This window comes from Hipposideros armiger, unplaced genomic scaffold (assembly GCF_001890085.2).
Source record: "Hipposideros armiger isolate ML-2016 unplaced genomic scaffold, ASM189008v1 scaffold_470, whole genome shotgun sequence".
Lineage (NCBI taxonomy): Eukaryota > Metazoa > Chordata > Mammalia > Chiroptera > Hipposideridae > Hipposideros > Hipposideros armiger.
Genome location: NW_017731820.1, coordinates 609,307 through 625,033, shown reverse-complemented (window position 1 = coordinate 625,033; position 15,727 = coordinate 609,307). Strand labels below are relative to the sequence as shown.

At 41.4% G+C, this 15,727-nt stretch overlaps 1 protein-coding gene across 1 annotated transcript in view; it reads right to left on the bottom strand.

Annotated features, from left to right (window-relative positions):
• The window catches only part of CNTNAP2 (contactin associated protein 2), a gene marked incomplete at its 5' end in the record, with an annotated part of 1,134,943 nt that overhangs the window by 510,439 nt on the left and 608,777 nt on the right, over nt 1-15,727 (bottom strand). Inside the window, one exon of the mRNA XM_019666439.1 lies at nt 14,409-14,609. Within this exon, the coding sequence (XP_019521984.1) occupies nt 14,409-14,609 (201 nt within the window). The remainder of the gene's footprint in view (nt 1-14,408; nt 14,610-15,727) is intronic.

The window sequence follows — 15,727 nt, the reverse complement described above, 5'->3', positions numbered from 1 at the left end:
GCGGGAGCAGCCCCTTGCAGGCAGGAGTGTAGCGAGCAGCACTCATGTCTTCCTGTGTATGTTTGCTGGGGGTGGGGGTGGGGTATGGGGGTGCTGACAGGGGAAGATGTCTCACACCTCCCTCCGCAAAGACCTCAGCAAAGTATATATTTCAGGGCACTGTAGTTACAAAGAGATTTCAGTCTCCCACCCTCTCTAGGCAGACACTGTTGAAAATCTTTGACAGGGGATCACTGCCTTAAGGAACTAGGCCTTATTCGTTTCTTAACCTCCCACAGAAATTAGTTTAGTACCTTAAACACTGCTTCAGAGAATGAATGAATGAATGAATGAATGAATAACTTCAAAATGAAATATGAAGACTTAAATGCAAAACTGTATGTACGAGGCGGTACAGGAACCCAAAACTTTTCATACTAAAATTTCATTAAGCAACAAATGTTAAATGTCTGGCTGCAGAGTCTTTCCCATTTCTTTAGAAAGGATTTTAAAGCAACACAATGTGAGCACTAGGTCTGACATGGATTTGAGATGGGAGTAGCAATGGGGGAAAGATACGTGGGACCCTGGGGTATCAAGTGATCTAAAAATTAGAGCACCTGTTTCCTCTTTGCATAAAGCGAGTTGATCAGAAAACAGGTACCTGAAGGGAGAGAAAGTTCTCCATGGAAAGGAAAAAGGCACAAAATGAAGGGAATTGCAAAAGATAGACTTCTTTGGACAAGGTTAAGGGCTGGCTTATTTACCAGAACGGTTTGTGCATAAAATGGAAGCTGTTTATAGGGGTTTGGTCCCAAGCAACGTGGTGTTGCTCACACGACCACTGCTTTGCATGATTCCTAAAGAGACATGAATCTTATCTCTGAATGGCATAGTTATAAAGAAATCTAAATCCCAAGGTATTAATTAATTTAAGCATCATTTAACATCATGAAAACATCCAGGTGGGCTCTCAGGGGAACGGATCAGAAGATAGGAAGTTATTGTTATTATTTGCGAACACTGAGGAAATATTTGTGTTTTGTTATTTTGTTTTCCACCTCATTTCAGTTTCTTTGTTATTCTTTCAAAGCAATCTCTCAGGGAAAAGAGGCATTATGCAAATGTAGCATCAAGTGATGCTTTGTATTACATCACCTCATTAGGCAACGTCCTGGTAGGTTTCGGGAGTTCTTGAAAATAAAATCCGCTGGGTCCTCTCCTTTTCCTTCACAGGTGTCGATCTGCTGTCAATCTTACATGGAATATATCTGGCTATACATTAATTGTAGCACTCTCTAGTCATGGTCATTTGTATTTTTTCTGTGTTATCTTTTTTGATATTATCATATGATAGCTTTCCAGAGCTTTCCAGTGGGGTTCCATGCCGAACACACGACTCGTCTTTAGTGCCTTTCAACAACAACACACAGATAGATAATAAGGTTTATTCACTCCAATGGTTTCTCCATCTTGGTGGTGTTTGTTATCATAAAAACTTCCAGGGAGTAAATGGTTTCATGTGTCACAAGACCTTTTTTTTTTTTTTTTGCTGAGCAAGTGTTTCTTCATCAACACAGTCAATTCCCAATTTGAAGCTACAGTATGAAGAAAATAATGAAAATATCCATACGAGCTACTGAGAAGTAAAGCATTTCATCTGCATTACCCATTTGGTCCCCATGGGGGGCCAACACTCAAGTTTCCTGGACATGAATGCAAATGTGTCAATCATCACCATTCTTCCTCTCTTGGAACTGAAAAGACAGTAAGGCTTTAGCTACGTGTAGGTCTCACCGTCTAAGTCCAGCTAGTTTGCATTTTCTGTGTATTTCCTATTCTTTGCAAAGGAAACACAGTTATCTTTGTGTAGTAATACAGCATTAGAAACAGTTTTCTAATGTAGGGTTGGAAAGAACTTGAAGAAATCATCTCTGCTGTCCTAGGTTGCCCGTGTTGGGGTCTTGGGGCTTCCCAGAAGTGTTTTGCAAATAAGATTGTCCTCTGCAAGTTAAATTAGAATATCATCACGTAAGGAAAAGATGGGAACCAAATTACCACAAAGAGACTAAAGGGCTCCCAAGCCAGTGAGACTCCACGACCATCTGATGGATTGTATTCACAGAGCTAAATAATAAAGGACAGGGTGTCCGAAGGAAACTAGAAAGACAGACATGTCACCATGGAGACGATGGGAGTGTGAGCGAGGTGGACTCTGTATCCATCTGTAGCCTAACAAAGCGGGCTCCATGGTCCAAAGAGTCTATTGCCCTAAACTCTGAAATCCTAATTTGCTTCTCATGTTCCGATTCCATGCACAAGAAGCAGGCATCTGATTCTAACTTGGCTTCCCATATGGTAACCCTACAGGGAGACATTTGGCAGGGTAGAGAACGGATCTCCAGTCCCTTCAGCATGACGTTTTGTCATTGCACACTGATGCACTGGCGGCCTGGCTTATCATTTGGCTCTCCATGTACCTCGCCTGCACACAGTGTGCTGGCCAGCCCATCCTATCCCTTCCGCAGTGTCCCTTCTCATCTGAAATTAAGATAGTGGCATTTTGATGGTAGACCTCAGTCTTGCAGGCTGGTTATGTTTGAGATCAAACTAGAATGTGCTGATAAATCAAGTTCTGTCAAAAGAATCTGACTTTGAATCGTAGAAAACTCATTAAGGTGACGTCAGGTGCCTTGAGCCACACCTTCAAGAATCCTCCAGGTGATGCCATTTCAGCCACCAGAATGAAATGAGACAGCAAAGTTCCTTGTTCTTTCTGAAACTCTCTTCAGAGGTGAGGGTTTCATCGACACTATTCGAAGAAGCTTCTTCAGATAAAATCTCTACAAAATCCTTTCTAATATAACCGAAGCCCAATTACTTTGTTTTTCTATTTTCTCATTCAAAAGGAAATTGCCAAAGCAGTTCAACATTATTTTTGTTTTCTCAAGGACTTCATTTTTAGAGACTCTTCTCCTACATATATAACCCCAATTATATCCATCCTCTTTCGATCTTATTTCTTTTTAAATTTCTGTAAACCATGCTTACACATATTTTATACATTTTTACCTAAGATGCACTGTCCCTATCTTGAGGTGATATTCAAAACAATGTAACAGCAATACTGAGTACTAGTGGAATAACCAGTTCTTAAATTAAAAAAAATGGTTATATATTTGTAGACTATTTTATCCCAGATTTTTTTTATTCTTCTTTAGTCTATGTCACCTTAGATCTTTATCTCCCATATTAGAGCAAAGCCAACCCCTGCCTACTGAATACACTTCTGTTGTTGGTAAAAGACCCTGGTTTCAGCGGTATGGCATCAAGTTACACTGAATTTTATTTTCTTCTATCCCTGTCACTTTTAATCTCTAATTCACTTGTGGTTAAGAACGACTTAGTAAATTACAGTCAACTTTTAGTTGTCTGCAGCCTAATTATTTTCCCCACAAATGCCTTTTTCCAAATTTAATAGCAAACATATTTCATATAAGTAATTTGAGTTGTTTGCATTTCAAATAAGCTCTGGGTGCTGTTACTTTCAAGAAGTTCGTGCCATGTGTTATGGAAGTCTATCAGAACTAACCAACTTCCCATTTCAGGGACAGTTTGAATGGAGGAATTCTGCTTGGGTAGGTTGTGCAATCATGGAGTGTGAGTGTGTGTGTGTGTGTGTGTGTGTGTGTGTGTTATTTATACATTTAAAACACATACAGATACATTAAAGCTGATGTTGTATAATACTGTATGTCAACTGTAAGTGAATATATATATGTATATATATATATACATATATATATATAGTCATGGGATGTGGAGTATAGTGTGGGAGTGGAGTAAAGGGAATTGTAATAGATACGTATGATACTGAGGGGAAGTGGGGCAGCAGATTGGGGGAGGGGGTTGTCACGTCAAGGGGTAAAAAGCATAACTATTGCACTGTGTTGTACAGCTGAAACTAATTCTAAAAAATGTGTATTTCATAATAAAAAAACCAAAACAAAACAAAAAAACACATATAGATACATTACATTATCAAAGAGACATACGCACTAGCACATGCTCCAATGGGTGTGTGTGTGTGTGTGTGTGTGTGTGTGTGTGTGTATATATATGACATTAAGATGGGGGCTTTGCTTAATCTGAGCAGCTGAACCGCATCTATTCTAAGAGTAGAAGAGAGAAGAAGAATAAACTGCCGAGGGATATAAGGAGGAAAAAAGTAATTGCTATTGAATATCTCGTAACGTTATCATGTTTAGAATGCATTTGTAGATATGGGTTACACTCATATCTAAAAAGTTATTTTAAAACACTGCAAAGCCACATATTCATTTTTAAAACTACCTACTCTATGAAGTCACCTTTCTGCTGCCTTTGATTAGTTTGGATAATATGTATCTGGTGATTCCAAAATTCAAGCCATTTGTGAAAGTCTCTGAGACCTATGTGCAATGACTGTTCATTTGGAAAGTACGCATTTCTTTTCTGCTGTGGTCGACATGATTCCATTAATACTTCCTATTTTTACATTAAAATCTTACAAGTTACTCTACCAGTTCTTTATGCAAACTCATAACTGTGGTTAAGAGCTAAAATCTCTGTCCATGATTATGGGTTAAGCTTCATTTAGTGGACGTCAATATTTCATAATATTGCTCCTCTTAATTTTGTTGCTTTGATTACCTTACCATTTTGATGTTTTGAAATAAAACAAAAGTGTTTAGTTTCTAGAGACCTTCCCATGGCTGCCTCCTAAGAAGAAAGATTCATTGATTTTAACATTTGGGCTAACTAGATTAATACGACTTCATAAAAGTTATGAGATGCTAACCATTATCAACAGGCTGGCTGGACAGCACTGCAGAGTGGGCTGTTTGTTCCAGCAATTTCCCCATGTGCCGTCTGGCCTTGCCCTCCTGCCCAGGGCCCTTCCCTGCCGCCCTGCCCCCAGCCTGCATACTAAGTCCCCTCCCTTGTGTCATGTCATCCAGCGTGGAGCCACCTCCTCTTGCTCTCTCTTCCTCCCACTTACAAGAGCAAACTGAGAGTTATTTCATTTTATGTTTTTGACAGAAAACAATTCCCTGCCCTAAGTGAATCCATCTCTGCAGGTACCCGAGTCCGTGTCTGGGCACCTGCCCCCCTCAGGCGCTGCCCGCCCACTGGCGGATTGGCCATCTCTGCCCTTCCTCCTTCTAATAGGATCTCTGAAGAAACCGTCAGCAGCGAACTGAAACGGTAAGAATGCAGCATTTGGCTCATTGCATGTGTTAGGCTTAGGCACGCGAGTTTCTTCTGACAGGATCAAAGAAAGGAAAAAAAAAAAAAAGAAGACATCAACATTTTGTTTCATATCTTACGACTGAGAAGAAGGGGATAACCTTTTGCAACATTCTTCTATTTCATCAATATACAATTCAGCTGCTCTATTTCAAATACCTTGATATTAAAAACATGAACGTCGAGGGCGCAATAGAAAGAAAAGCATGTTTTTTATTTCTTTCACATCAAATGTTTTTCAATATGCTTCCAAAAATATTGTCATCTAAACCACATTTTTTTTAATATACCTGTCAGGGACAAATTGGGAATACTGAAGAAAAAAAAAAAAGGTAGGGTTTCAAAATGAAGTTTTCGCAGCTTTTATGAAAGCCTCCTTGGGCCTACTGCTTAACAAAAAAATGCTTCAGTTTTCACTTTTAATTATGCTGAAAGCACAAACCAATGCCACAGTTCTAGAAGAAATTCAAAATGTCCCAACTGATCAGCTTATTAGGTGGCCCCGTTTTCTCTCCCTCTTCTTCTCCCCACCCCCTTCTTCACCCTTCCTCCCTCCCTCTCTTTCTTCCTCCCATTTTTTTGTATTTTTTTTTAGCATTTTAATGGAAAATACATGGGGTGTAGAGGCATGTAAGCCGAGATTCTAATTTTGGTTTGGACTCTCAACACCGCATTAGGTGACTTAATTAACCCTTCCGAAGTTAAGTTTCTTCAGCTATAAAACGGAAACAGTAATGTGTAACTTACAGCGTTTTGGGGGTGGACTGGATGAGCCAGGATATGTAAACGCCTGGGTGAGCACTCACTGCTAATGGCATTTCCCCTTCGTTCATTTATATCACAATCTAATTTGGGGATAATTGTCTTTAAGTATCATTTATCCAACTGTATGGGTGACAATATATTTAGCCCGAATGTCAGATCCAATACTAACAGAAAACAAGTCATCATTTTCTTCAAGGGAGTTTCCGATATGGGTTGAAGGTCAAAACGGCTGTGGCATTTTCAGTCAACTGCCCCTCGGCCACATCATAAAATCCATGCAGAGGGGCTGGTTCTGGTAAATCATAAGCAAACACAACACGCTGAGAGAATCTGGCTGCCATTTGGGTGACCTAGCATTTTAGTGAAATTTGATCACTGACGGATGCAAAAATAACTTGGAAAACACACAGTCTTCAAAATAAAATTTATGTATTATTTCATTCATATGCTACTCTATAAACATAAGTAATTTCAACTTTATTTCTCTGAGCTTCTTAACATTACTTTTACTTTGCATGCCAATGGGATTTGATTCAATTATAATAATTAAAAAAACAATGCAAAACAATGTTGATGGGGACAGAGCTTTTTAGCTTTCCCAGGCCTACGCATATAGGGCGTGCTTATTTGGAGCAATGGAGAAGCTTCCCTTTGGGCACAGCTCTGAGCAAATACTGAGTTAATAATAACGTCATATTCCTGGTGGACACACGCCATCTTGGTTAAAATGTGGAATAAAGGTGTCTGCAGTTGTTTGTTTTTTCTTTTTTTTGGGAAAACAACACAGGGGGAAAAAAAATCTTTGTCTTTGACTTATCTTCCTGAGTAAAGTTGATCTACTCGATTCAGTCAAATTGCCACTGCGGTAACCATGTACAATGATATTTTATTTGGCAATTTGACACCAGGCTCCAATGTACCCTCATCAGGAGAATGAAAGGTCCCTCAACACCTCTAACAGGTAGAGCTTGCCTGTCTGTGGACACAGAGGCACATGTTACACAGCTGAGGGGGCAAGTCATTGCTGCTCTAGGATTTCTCAGTTGTTCATTAAGAAAATAATCCCTGCTGGCTGAATGGTCAGTTTTAAGCGCTGACTCAGCAAGGCCACAGCACCAAGTTACTCAACGGATCACTCACCTAGGTGTTGCTGTGTAGGTATTTTGTAGGTGAATTAAAGTCCATATCAACTGACTGGAAGTGACTATGCCAGATAATCCAGACTGGCCTGATTCAATCAGTCCAGTGGCCTTAGGATACAGCTGAGGCATTCTTGAAGAAACCGCATCTGTGGACAGCACCTTCAGCTTTTTCATGAGCTTCAGGCTACTTTTCCTGACACTGCGCCCCCATTTTGAACTGGCCTAGCCACAACTATTGTGTGAACAAATTTTGCGCAATAAATTGCGAAATATATGTCTCTTTTACTGGTTCTGTTTCTTGGAGCCAACCGAGCTCTAAGCCCCTATGTCCTCCCACTCCTGAGATTCCCCAAATAACTCCCCATCTTCCCTCCAGATGTGACCTTTGCAAACAATGGAGGGGGGAAGATGTAATGCAAACTACACATATAACATTTTTAGAAATCACTATGAATTCTACATTTATTCACTCTTTCACCCAAGATGTACGAGTAGAATCTCTTCAGCTTTTATAAAGGCCACATACAAACAACTATTTCTATTATCAAAAGCTCAGTCTATTTTTTAAGGCAAATGCTATGTATAAAGGATTATGTTGTCACAGCACCTAGCAGAGTATTTTGTATTCAAGAAATGTTCGCTGAATAAATAACACAGTGAGTCTTAAGAATTACTCTAGATATTTCTAAGTGATTTTGATAGTAAAACTTTGATTCTTTTTTTTCAGTATCCTGGTTAGGAGAGGTATTTTTAAATATAATTTATAAAATCTGATCAATTAGGTGTCTCCTCATTTAATGATGTCATTAAAATGGATAATTTGAAAGCTAATATACAGATGAGAATATTTCTGATTTAAGTACATGAGAAGACAATTACCAAATGCTACAGTGATATAGGGTCACTTCAAAGTTTCCATCCAATCCTATTTCAGTCATAAAAACTAAGCAACACACATGGGCATTCACAAAATAAAATGGCAGAAATAAAAAAACGAGTCTTCACCAAGTTACAGAAGGTCAATATTCTTCAAATTCTCATCCAAAAGCTCAAAAAGTTGCCAGCATGAAATGCTAAGTACCCTTTTAGTAGAATAAGTAAACCTTTGCTCAATAAATTTAACCTTAAGAGTAATTTGCTAATCAGAAATACTGGGCTTGACCAAAGGTCACTTGGTGAACAGCAGTTCTAATCACAGGTAGAAAAAGCAAATGACAAGAGGGAAAATGTTTTGCGACGGCGGTTGAAGACATGGTATGGGGGACAGAGCCTGCTGGGGTCAGTTGTAGCCTCACGCGGGTCATAGGGCACTGACCTATCTGTGAGCTCAGTTTCTTCAGGGTGTGGAAAAGGTTTATAACAAGATAGATTTGCATTTGAACTCCAGCTTTCCCACTTCCAGCTATAATGACCTTCAGAGAGTTTATTTGCCTTTCTGAGCCCTACTTTGCAAAATGGAGGTAATAAAATCTACTTTGCATAACTGGGAGAGTTAAATGAGATAAAATGTCAAGAATGGTATTGGTCAATAGAACTTAGCGCAAATGTCTACCCTTCTTTTTATCTCTCTTCTCAGAAGAGCAGGTGTTCTGCTTGTTGTTTGTTTGTGTTGTAGCAAGGCATATCCCATACTCTTTTCTCTCTTGGGCCCTGTTATAGTCCTTTTCTGTTTTATATCTTTAACCTCATCCACTCCACTGCTTCCTCCATTTGTAAACTTACTCATGACTCCCTCATCTGTAAAAATATCAAAAATACCAGATCCTTGCTTTGGCTCGACCTTCAGATTAAGCGGCAATTCTATATTTAGTCAGCCCTTTAGCATTGAACTTTTTGAAAAACTTCACTTACTGTTTCCTTTTCCCATTCATTCTTCATAATTTCTGATACACAAGAAACAATAAATATTTGTGGGTTGATTATCTCATCCATTGTTCCAGTTGAGATTTTCATCGACTCCTATCCATATTGTGAAACGGCCTCTAACTATTCTCCCTCAGACCATTCTGTGCCTTCTAACGACCATGTCCTCTACGAAGAGTCCAGTTGCCTGGGTGCGGAATTTAATTTTCTAATTTTACATTGTAGTTATTATCATCTTCCTTGCTTATCCCATTTAATTTTATCCTCCAATTTTATTACAATTATTTAACACAATAACTAAGGAGATAAATGATTCATCTTTTGATTAATACACTGACTAGTCACAATAAATCTCATTTACTGAAAACTCTAATCTGTAGTTACAGTTGGGGCATGTTTTTATCTATGTTGTTTCAAAAGTTAAACATCATGGCTTCTTGCAATGCATGGCACAAACTTGGAAAATTTACTTCACCAAAGTTTAGAAATTTTTTCTCTAAAAACAGGTTATAAGTTACAATGCCAGAGTCATGTTTTCTGGTCTTTTGGATGCTACTAAATCATAGTGCAGTATCATGAAAGTATATTGAATTGTACACAGCTTACTTTACAGGCAAAAATTGTGAGCATAACTCTTTTCAATAGATACAAAATCTAATAGTAAACTACCCAATGGATGGATAATTTATATTGCGTCTTTCAACAAAAGAAGCAATAAAACTATGACTTATGAGAACTAGACTATGTTGAAGAATTAAAAGAAGCAAAACTCTGGAAAACAATGAAAACAACACTAAATACAGTCAGAAAATATGAAATATCAACTTTATACCCCTACAGGTAAACAAATCTTTATGTAGGGAACAAATACTTCAGAATAATCTTAAATAGAAAGTATAATGATCTATAAAATAAATACCTGACTACAGTGCATCTAAGATATACAAATAAGCGTTTTCAAAGCAGGCTATAGATCTAGTCCACATAGAGGCACACTGTGTCCATCTACCAGTCTTAGGATTGGTCACTAAAGCTTTACTCATATGGGATCTAATGAAACTTTCTTTTGGCGTCTAATTTATCAAGTTCAAATTCTTAGGTCTTTATTTCAGAAGTAGATTTCATTGCTTAATGATTTTTGCCTTTCACCAGTTCAGGTATTACTACATTTGCAGTTCTGGGGGTATAAATACAAAATACGAATATATTTTTATTTAGTTTTGAATAGCCCTTAATGGTTTCCTCTGTTTGGGTAGAATTAATTTGTTCCTTCCCAAAATGGTATGCCTCACTCTGAACAGTCTCTCCTATGGCATAAAATGACTTTGTTTTGTTCCTAGGTCTTTTTTTAAAGTTGACTAAGGACAACCTGAGTTAATAGTTACAGTGTAAGAACAGATATGACTGCAAAGAATGGCAAAATCATTGCTTTAAAATTGATTCCATTTAAAAATTTTGTGTAATAAAAAAACCAAACAGGTAACATTGTGAGTCATGTATTACCATCCTTGTAAAAGTTGTGAGAAACCAATAATGAGTAAGTCTATATTTGTTGGCTAATGGTGTGGTACAAGCAAACATTTATCAAAATAAAAATGAGGTCTATATGTGCACAAAATCAACTCTTTATAACAGCTATCCTTAGAAACCACAGCACCCCACATGAACTGTTTGGGGTAAGGCTCTTAAAATAAAGAATAACATTTTAAGTGCATAGCTATTACAAACTCATTTGATATTCATTTTAATTGCCTTGACTATAACGAATATACTTTGTATTCAAACAGATGTCACAATTACGACTGCAGAAGTTCCAAGATAATTCAGTCTTAGTTAAGAATGAGTAAATGGATATTTAAAATTGAATGTTACCAGGAAGGCGAAGAGAAAACACAATTATAGCAGCATTAGCTCCTTAAAACAGCAAATTAAGGATTTTTATTAAATTGTATTCTTTCTTATTTGGACATATACCGAACACAATCATGCAGTAGCCCTTGCCGTATCAACCACTCCTTGCCTTAGCTATTCTACAGCTTAGTTAGCCTGGACAATTGAAATTGGGAGGGTGTTAAAATGACTCAGAAGGGTAGGCTGAAATTCACTTTACAATATTTAGAGACTGGTCTATGAAAAAGATTTTAAAAACACTTCTATGCCAATTTATTTCAGCCGAAGGAGCAGGTAATGATGTCTGCCATGTTGTTTCAGCTGCTCAGACAAGTTCTGATGTTCCCTTTAATCTTTCCCCACACAGAGGACTGACACCTTCAACTCTGACATGAGAAACCTTCACGCCACAAGTTACAGGTGGTGGTTCCCGATGTGTGGGCCACCGAATCACCTAGGGATGTCTGCTAAAAGCAAACATCCATGGGTCCCAAGCAAGTTCTAGCAAATCCGAGTTCTGGGAAAAAGGGCACTTGGACAAGCAACCTGCAAATCTGGATGTGTGCACTGGATTCAAAACCACTGCATGGCGCTGGATGAGGTAACGTTTAAAACTGTGTATTTTTCATTGCATTCCAATTGGCAAACATTCATGAGGTACTGATGCTATATGAGAGGACGTCTGATCCATACAGGGTGTCCGAGAAGGCGAGAAGCGTGTGATACACTGAGTGTCACAGTATATTTATTAAGCAGACTAATAACCTAAAAAATGTCTGCCGCCACACTGTCTGAGTGTTTGGAAACACAAGATGCTGGGCTTATTATCCAGATGGGCGACTCACTCTTAATCTCAGATCAGTAGCTCTTCTCCCGAAAAGGTGCCTGGAGGTTGAAGTGTGCTTAGCTTATTATTAGAAAATGTAGCTGAAGTACTGTCTAAAAACAAACTTATCCTGTTTCTCCTGACCTTCTGGACATCCTGTTTTGAGAAGGAGGTGACAGGGACCAGGGGAAGGACAGAGGGTCTCGATGAGGGAAGAGGAATGAACCAGACAGACGGAAGCACCAAAGGCAAACTGCTTATTTCCTGGTGTCCAAACTGTGAGGTACACTCACTGGAAAGTCACACTGTGCCTTTTAACCGCCAGAGCAAAATTCAAACAGTGGAAGTTGACTTTGGAGTTTAGGCGACGCATGGAAGGGAATAAAGAAAATAGAACGGATGGCACCACGTCCCATTTCTGGTCAGCAATGTGCCCCCACCCTGCCCCACCCCAGGACTGGAGACGAACTGATGGAAACTTGGACTGGACTTCAGTAAGGGGCTCCCACTCATGAAACTGGGTGCAGACAAGCCATGCGAATCATTCCTTGTGCCGAATGCCCCGGGTTTTCAAGGTGAACGGAAGAAACAGTCCCCTGTAGGGACCTCCAGATTTGCCTCTGCCCACAGCAGAGGTTCTCAAAGTGGCCCCTGGTCCAGCAATACCAGCGCCACATGGGCACTCACTGTATTTGCCAGCTCAGGCTGCCACGCCACAGCACCACCATGGGCTGTGCGGTCTCAACAACACACATTTCTTTTCTTACAGTTCTGGAGCCTGGGATTCCAAAATCGAGGTGCCGGCCAGTTTGGTTTCTGGGGAGAGCTCTCTTGCTGGCCTCCTCGCTGTGTCCCCACACGGTGGGGAGAGAAAGAGCTCGCTTTCCTCTTTTTATAAGGCTGCCAATCCGGTCAGATGAGGAACCCACACTTGTGACCCCTTGTTTGATTATCTCCTAAAAGCTCTAGCTCAAATACAGTCACATTGGGGTTAGGGCTTCCATCTATGAACTTTGGAGGGGCGCAACTCAGTCCATAGCACTCAGTACAAATGCAAATTCGCAAGCCCCACCTCAGACTTACTGAATCGGAATCTCGGGCCCAGCAGCCAGTGTTTTATTAGTCTCTCCAGGTTATTCTACCGCAACGCGCACGCCCGAGAAGCACTGGCCTGCAGCAGGAAGTCCCGGCTCTGCAGCATGGCCCTTAGTCTCCGCCACAGGTTCCCCCAGTTCTGCTTTGCACCCTGATTTCCTGCTGCTCATCAGCATGAACCCCGCCGAACTGCTGTTTACCGTGGCCGGAAGGGTCCCTCATGCTCTGTCCCCTCGGCTCTGCTTCCCCTGTCACCAAGCCCGGGTCCCTCTGCCTCTCCAGTGAAGCATCACTCAACGTCCCAGCCACCAACATCTCCTTCCCCAAATGGCAGAAACACTAACTGCCTGAAGCAACCACTTTCATGTTTTATAGATTTTACTCTCTCAGAGTCCATAGGCCACACTTGTCTGTAATGTTATCAAAGGCTTTGCATGTGAAAGACACGCAGTCTCTGTCATATTGTTGTACTGTTGTGCTTGTAACTTCTCTGTACGCTGCTCCCGACGACACCGGCTCCAACGCCACGCTGATCTGGGGCACTGAACAGACCCAAACTGGCCCTGCCATCACAATGCCTCTTCCGAAGGCGCTTAATATTAAAAAGTAATCAATATACCACTTGTTATTTATCAAGTCCTCAAGTGTATCAAACCCTATAATCAGCACGCAGTGTATTACCTCATTCAATTCTCTCAACCACCCTGAAAGAGGCATTACGATTCCTATCAGACTGAAAAAGACACAGGACACTGAGGCGTGAGCTCAGCGACCTTCCCCAAAGTCACACACCTGTGGCTGAAAAGACTGACGCTGGGTTTTCCTGACGCAAAGCACATCCTTTATTCCCACTGTTATACAAGGGACTGGGACACTGAGTTTTCCGTGGACATGTTGAATTTCTGCCAAGAGCCCCAGAGTGGATGGCTTTTAAGGTAAAGTTATTTCCAGTATCTTCGGAACTATTTTCTACGGTCCTAACACACACACACACACCACCACCACCACCACCACCACCACCGCTGCCGCCGCCACGACCTGTTCCCCCCAAGTACTGCTAAAAGCAAACCATTGTAAAAATCAATTAGGTCTGACTTCTTGACACAAACCGATACTGTTCAATGACTACAAACAACAAAAAGCTCTAAATTCTACCGTTATTCTGTATGCCACTTACCTGCTTGGAAGGGTTTTATCTTTACATTCAAGACAACTGAAGCACTCAAAGGGAATGACTCGAAAGTTCACGGCGCGCTCTCATCAACTTTTGCCCAAAGCAACCACTGATAATTAAGCACCAGAGACACACACACACACACACAAACACACACACAGGCACATAAATGTAAAATCTATCAATTTAAAACAATGGAATTTTTGTCTAAAAAGAAAAATCATACTTTCTTCGCATCATTCCCTAGAAACAAACCAATTTTACTTTTTCACGGCTGCCTGCTCTTTGCAGACTGGACTCTGAGATCATACACCACACCTCCTGGATCGCTGAGGTAATTCCAGCTGAGACAGTAATTAGCAGTGACATTCCGGGCTCGGCCTACCTGGGGTGTTCAGCAGCCTGGACATCTTGCAGAAGTAGGACACATACTGCTCGCAGTACTCGGCGCTGCTGGTGATGGCGCTGATCTGCTCCATGGAGGCGCTGTACATGAGCTGTGTCACCGAGTACTTCTCCGGGCTGTAGCCCACCACGGTCGTCTGCAGCTGCAGGTCGTGCGACACGATGGTCCACACTTTGTCTTCTGTGGGGAGCCAAATGCCACAGCAATGGGTCATTAGCATGCAAATGCTTCTGCAAATGTCACACAGATAATTGAGCTACACTTTCCCTGGTGTTCCCCACCCCCACTCCCCACCAGCTGATGTAGAACAGAGGGAAGGACAGTAATTCTTCAAGCAACCACTGCCCTTTTCTCACACCTGAGTTTTCTGCTTACACAGACACAGTAGAAAAGTAATTATATATATATATTAATTAGAAGCAACTGCAAGCTAGCTCCTGAAAACGGAAACCGATAGCCTGAGTCCCTGGATGAGGCTCTAACGTCGCCATCATTGAAGGTGAGGCCCAGGATGTTCCGAGTCCCCCTGACTGGGACCCATCACTCCTCCGCGAGAGCAGTACCGGCTCTTTCCTGGATGCACGGCACTCTCTCCAGCCTCTGGATGTCTGTATATGCTGTTTGCTCTAATCACAATACGTGTCCTCATCTTGTCGACAAATGTGCTTTGCAACCTGACCTTTCAGAGGAAATCAGACACTGCGTTTTCTGTGACTGAGATGCTCTCCACCTGTCAGGGGGTGCCCGTCAGTAATTATCTAGGTGTTCTGGACCCTGACAATTCCGGCGTGAGAAAGGAGAAGCAGCTGGAAGATTGATGTGGTTCAATTAAAACCCTCTGTATGTCTGAACCTGAGGCCTCACTATGTACCTGTGATTCTGACACTCGGCTCAAAGCCTGCACGTGGCACTGTCTTGTTCAGAGTAAAAATCTAGTTCTTAAGGTAGCCGAGGGCTCCATGATGGAGCCCCTCCTTGCCGCTGTCCCCTCTCGCCCTGCTCAATGCCCCCGGGCTCAACTGGCTGCAGCCACACTGCCCTCTGTGCATTCCACAAACCTGTGAGGCAGGTCCCTCCTTGGAGCCTGGCACTTGCTCTTTCCTCTGCTTAGGGCCACCTGTCCTCAAGTGCCATCACCGTCCATTCCTTCTCCTTCTCCAATCTTTGCTCTGATGCCAACTTTTCCTTTGCTGAGTCCCACCTACTCCTGCACGCACGCAGCACGCACGCAGCACGCACGCAGCACGCACGCAGCACGCACGCAGCACGCACGCAGCACGCACGCAGCACGCACGCAG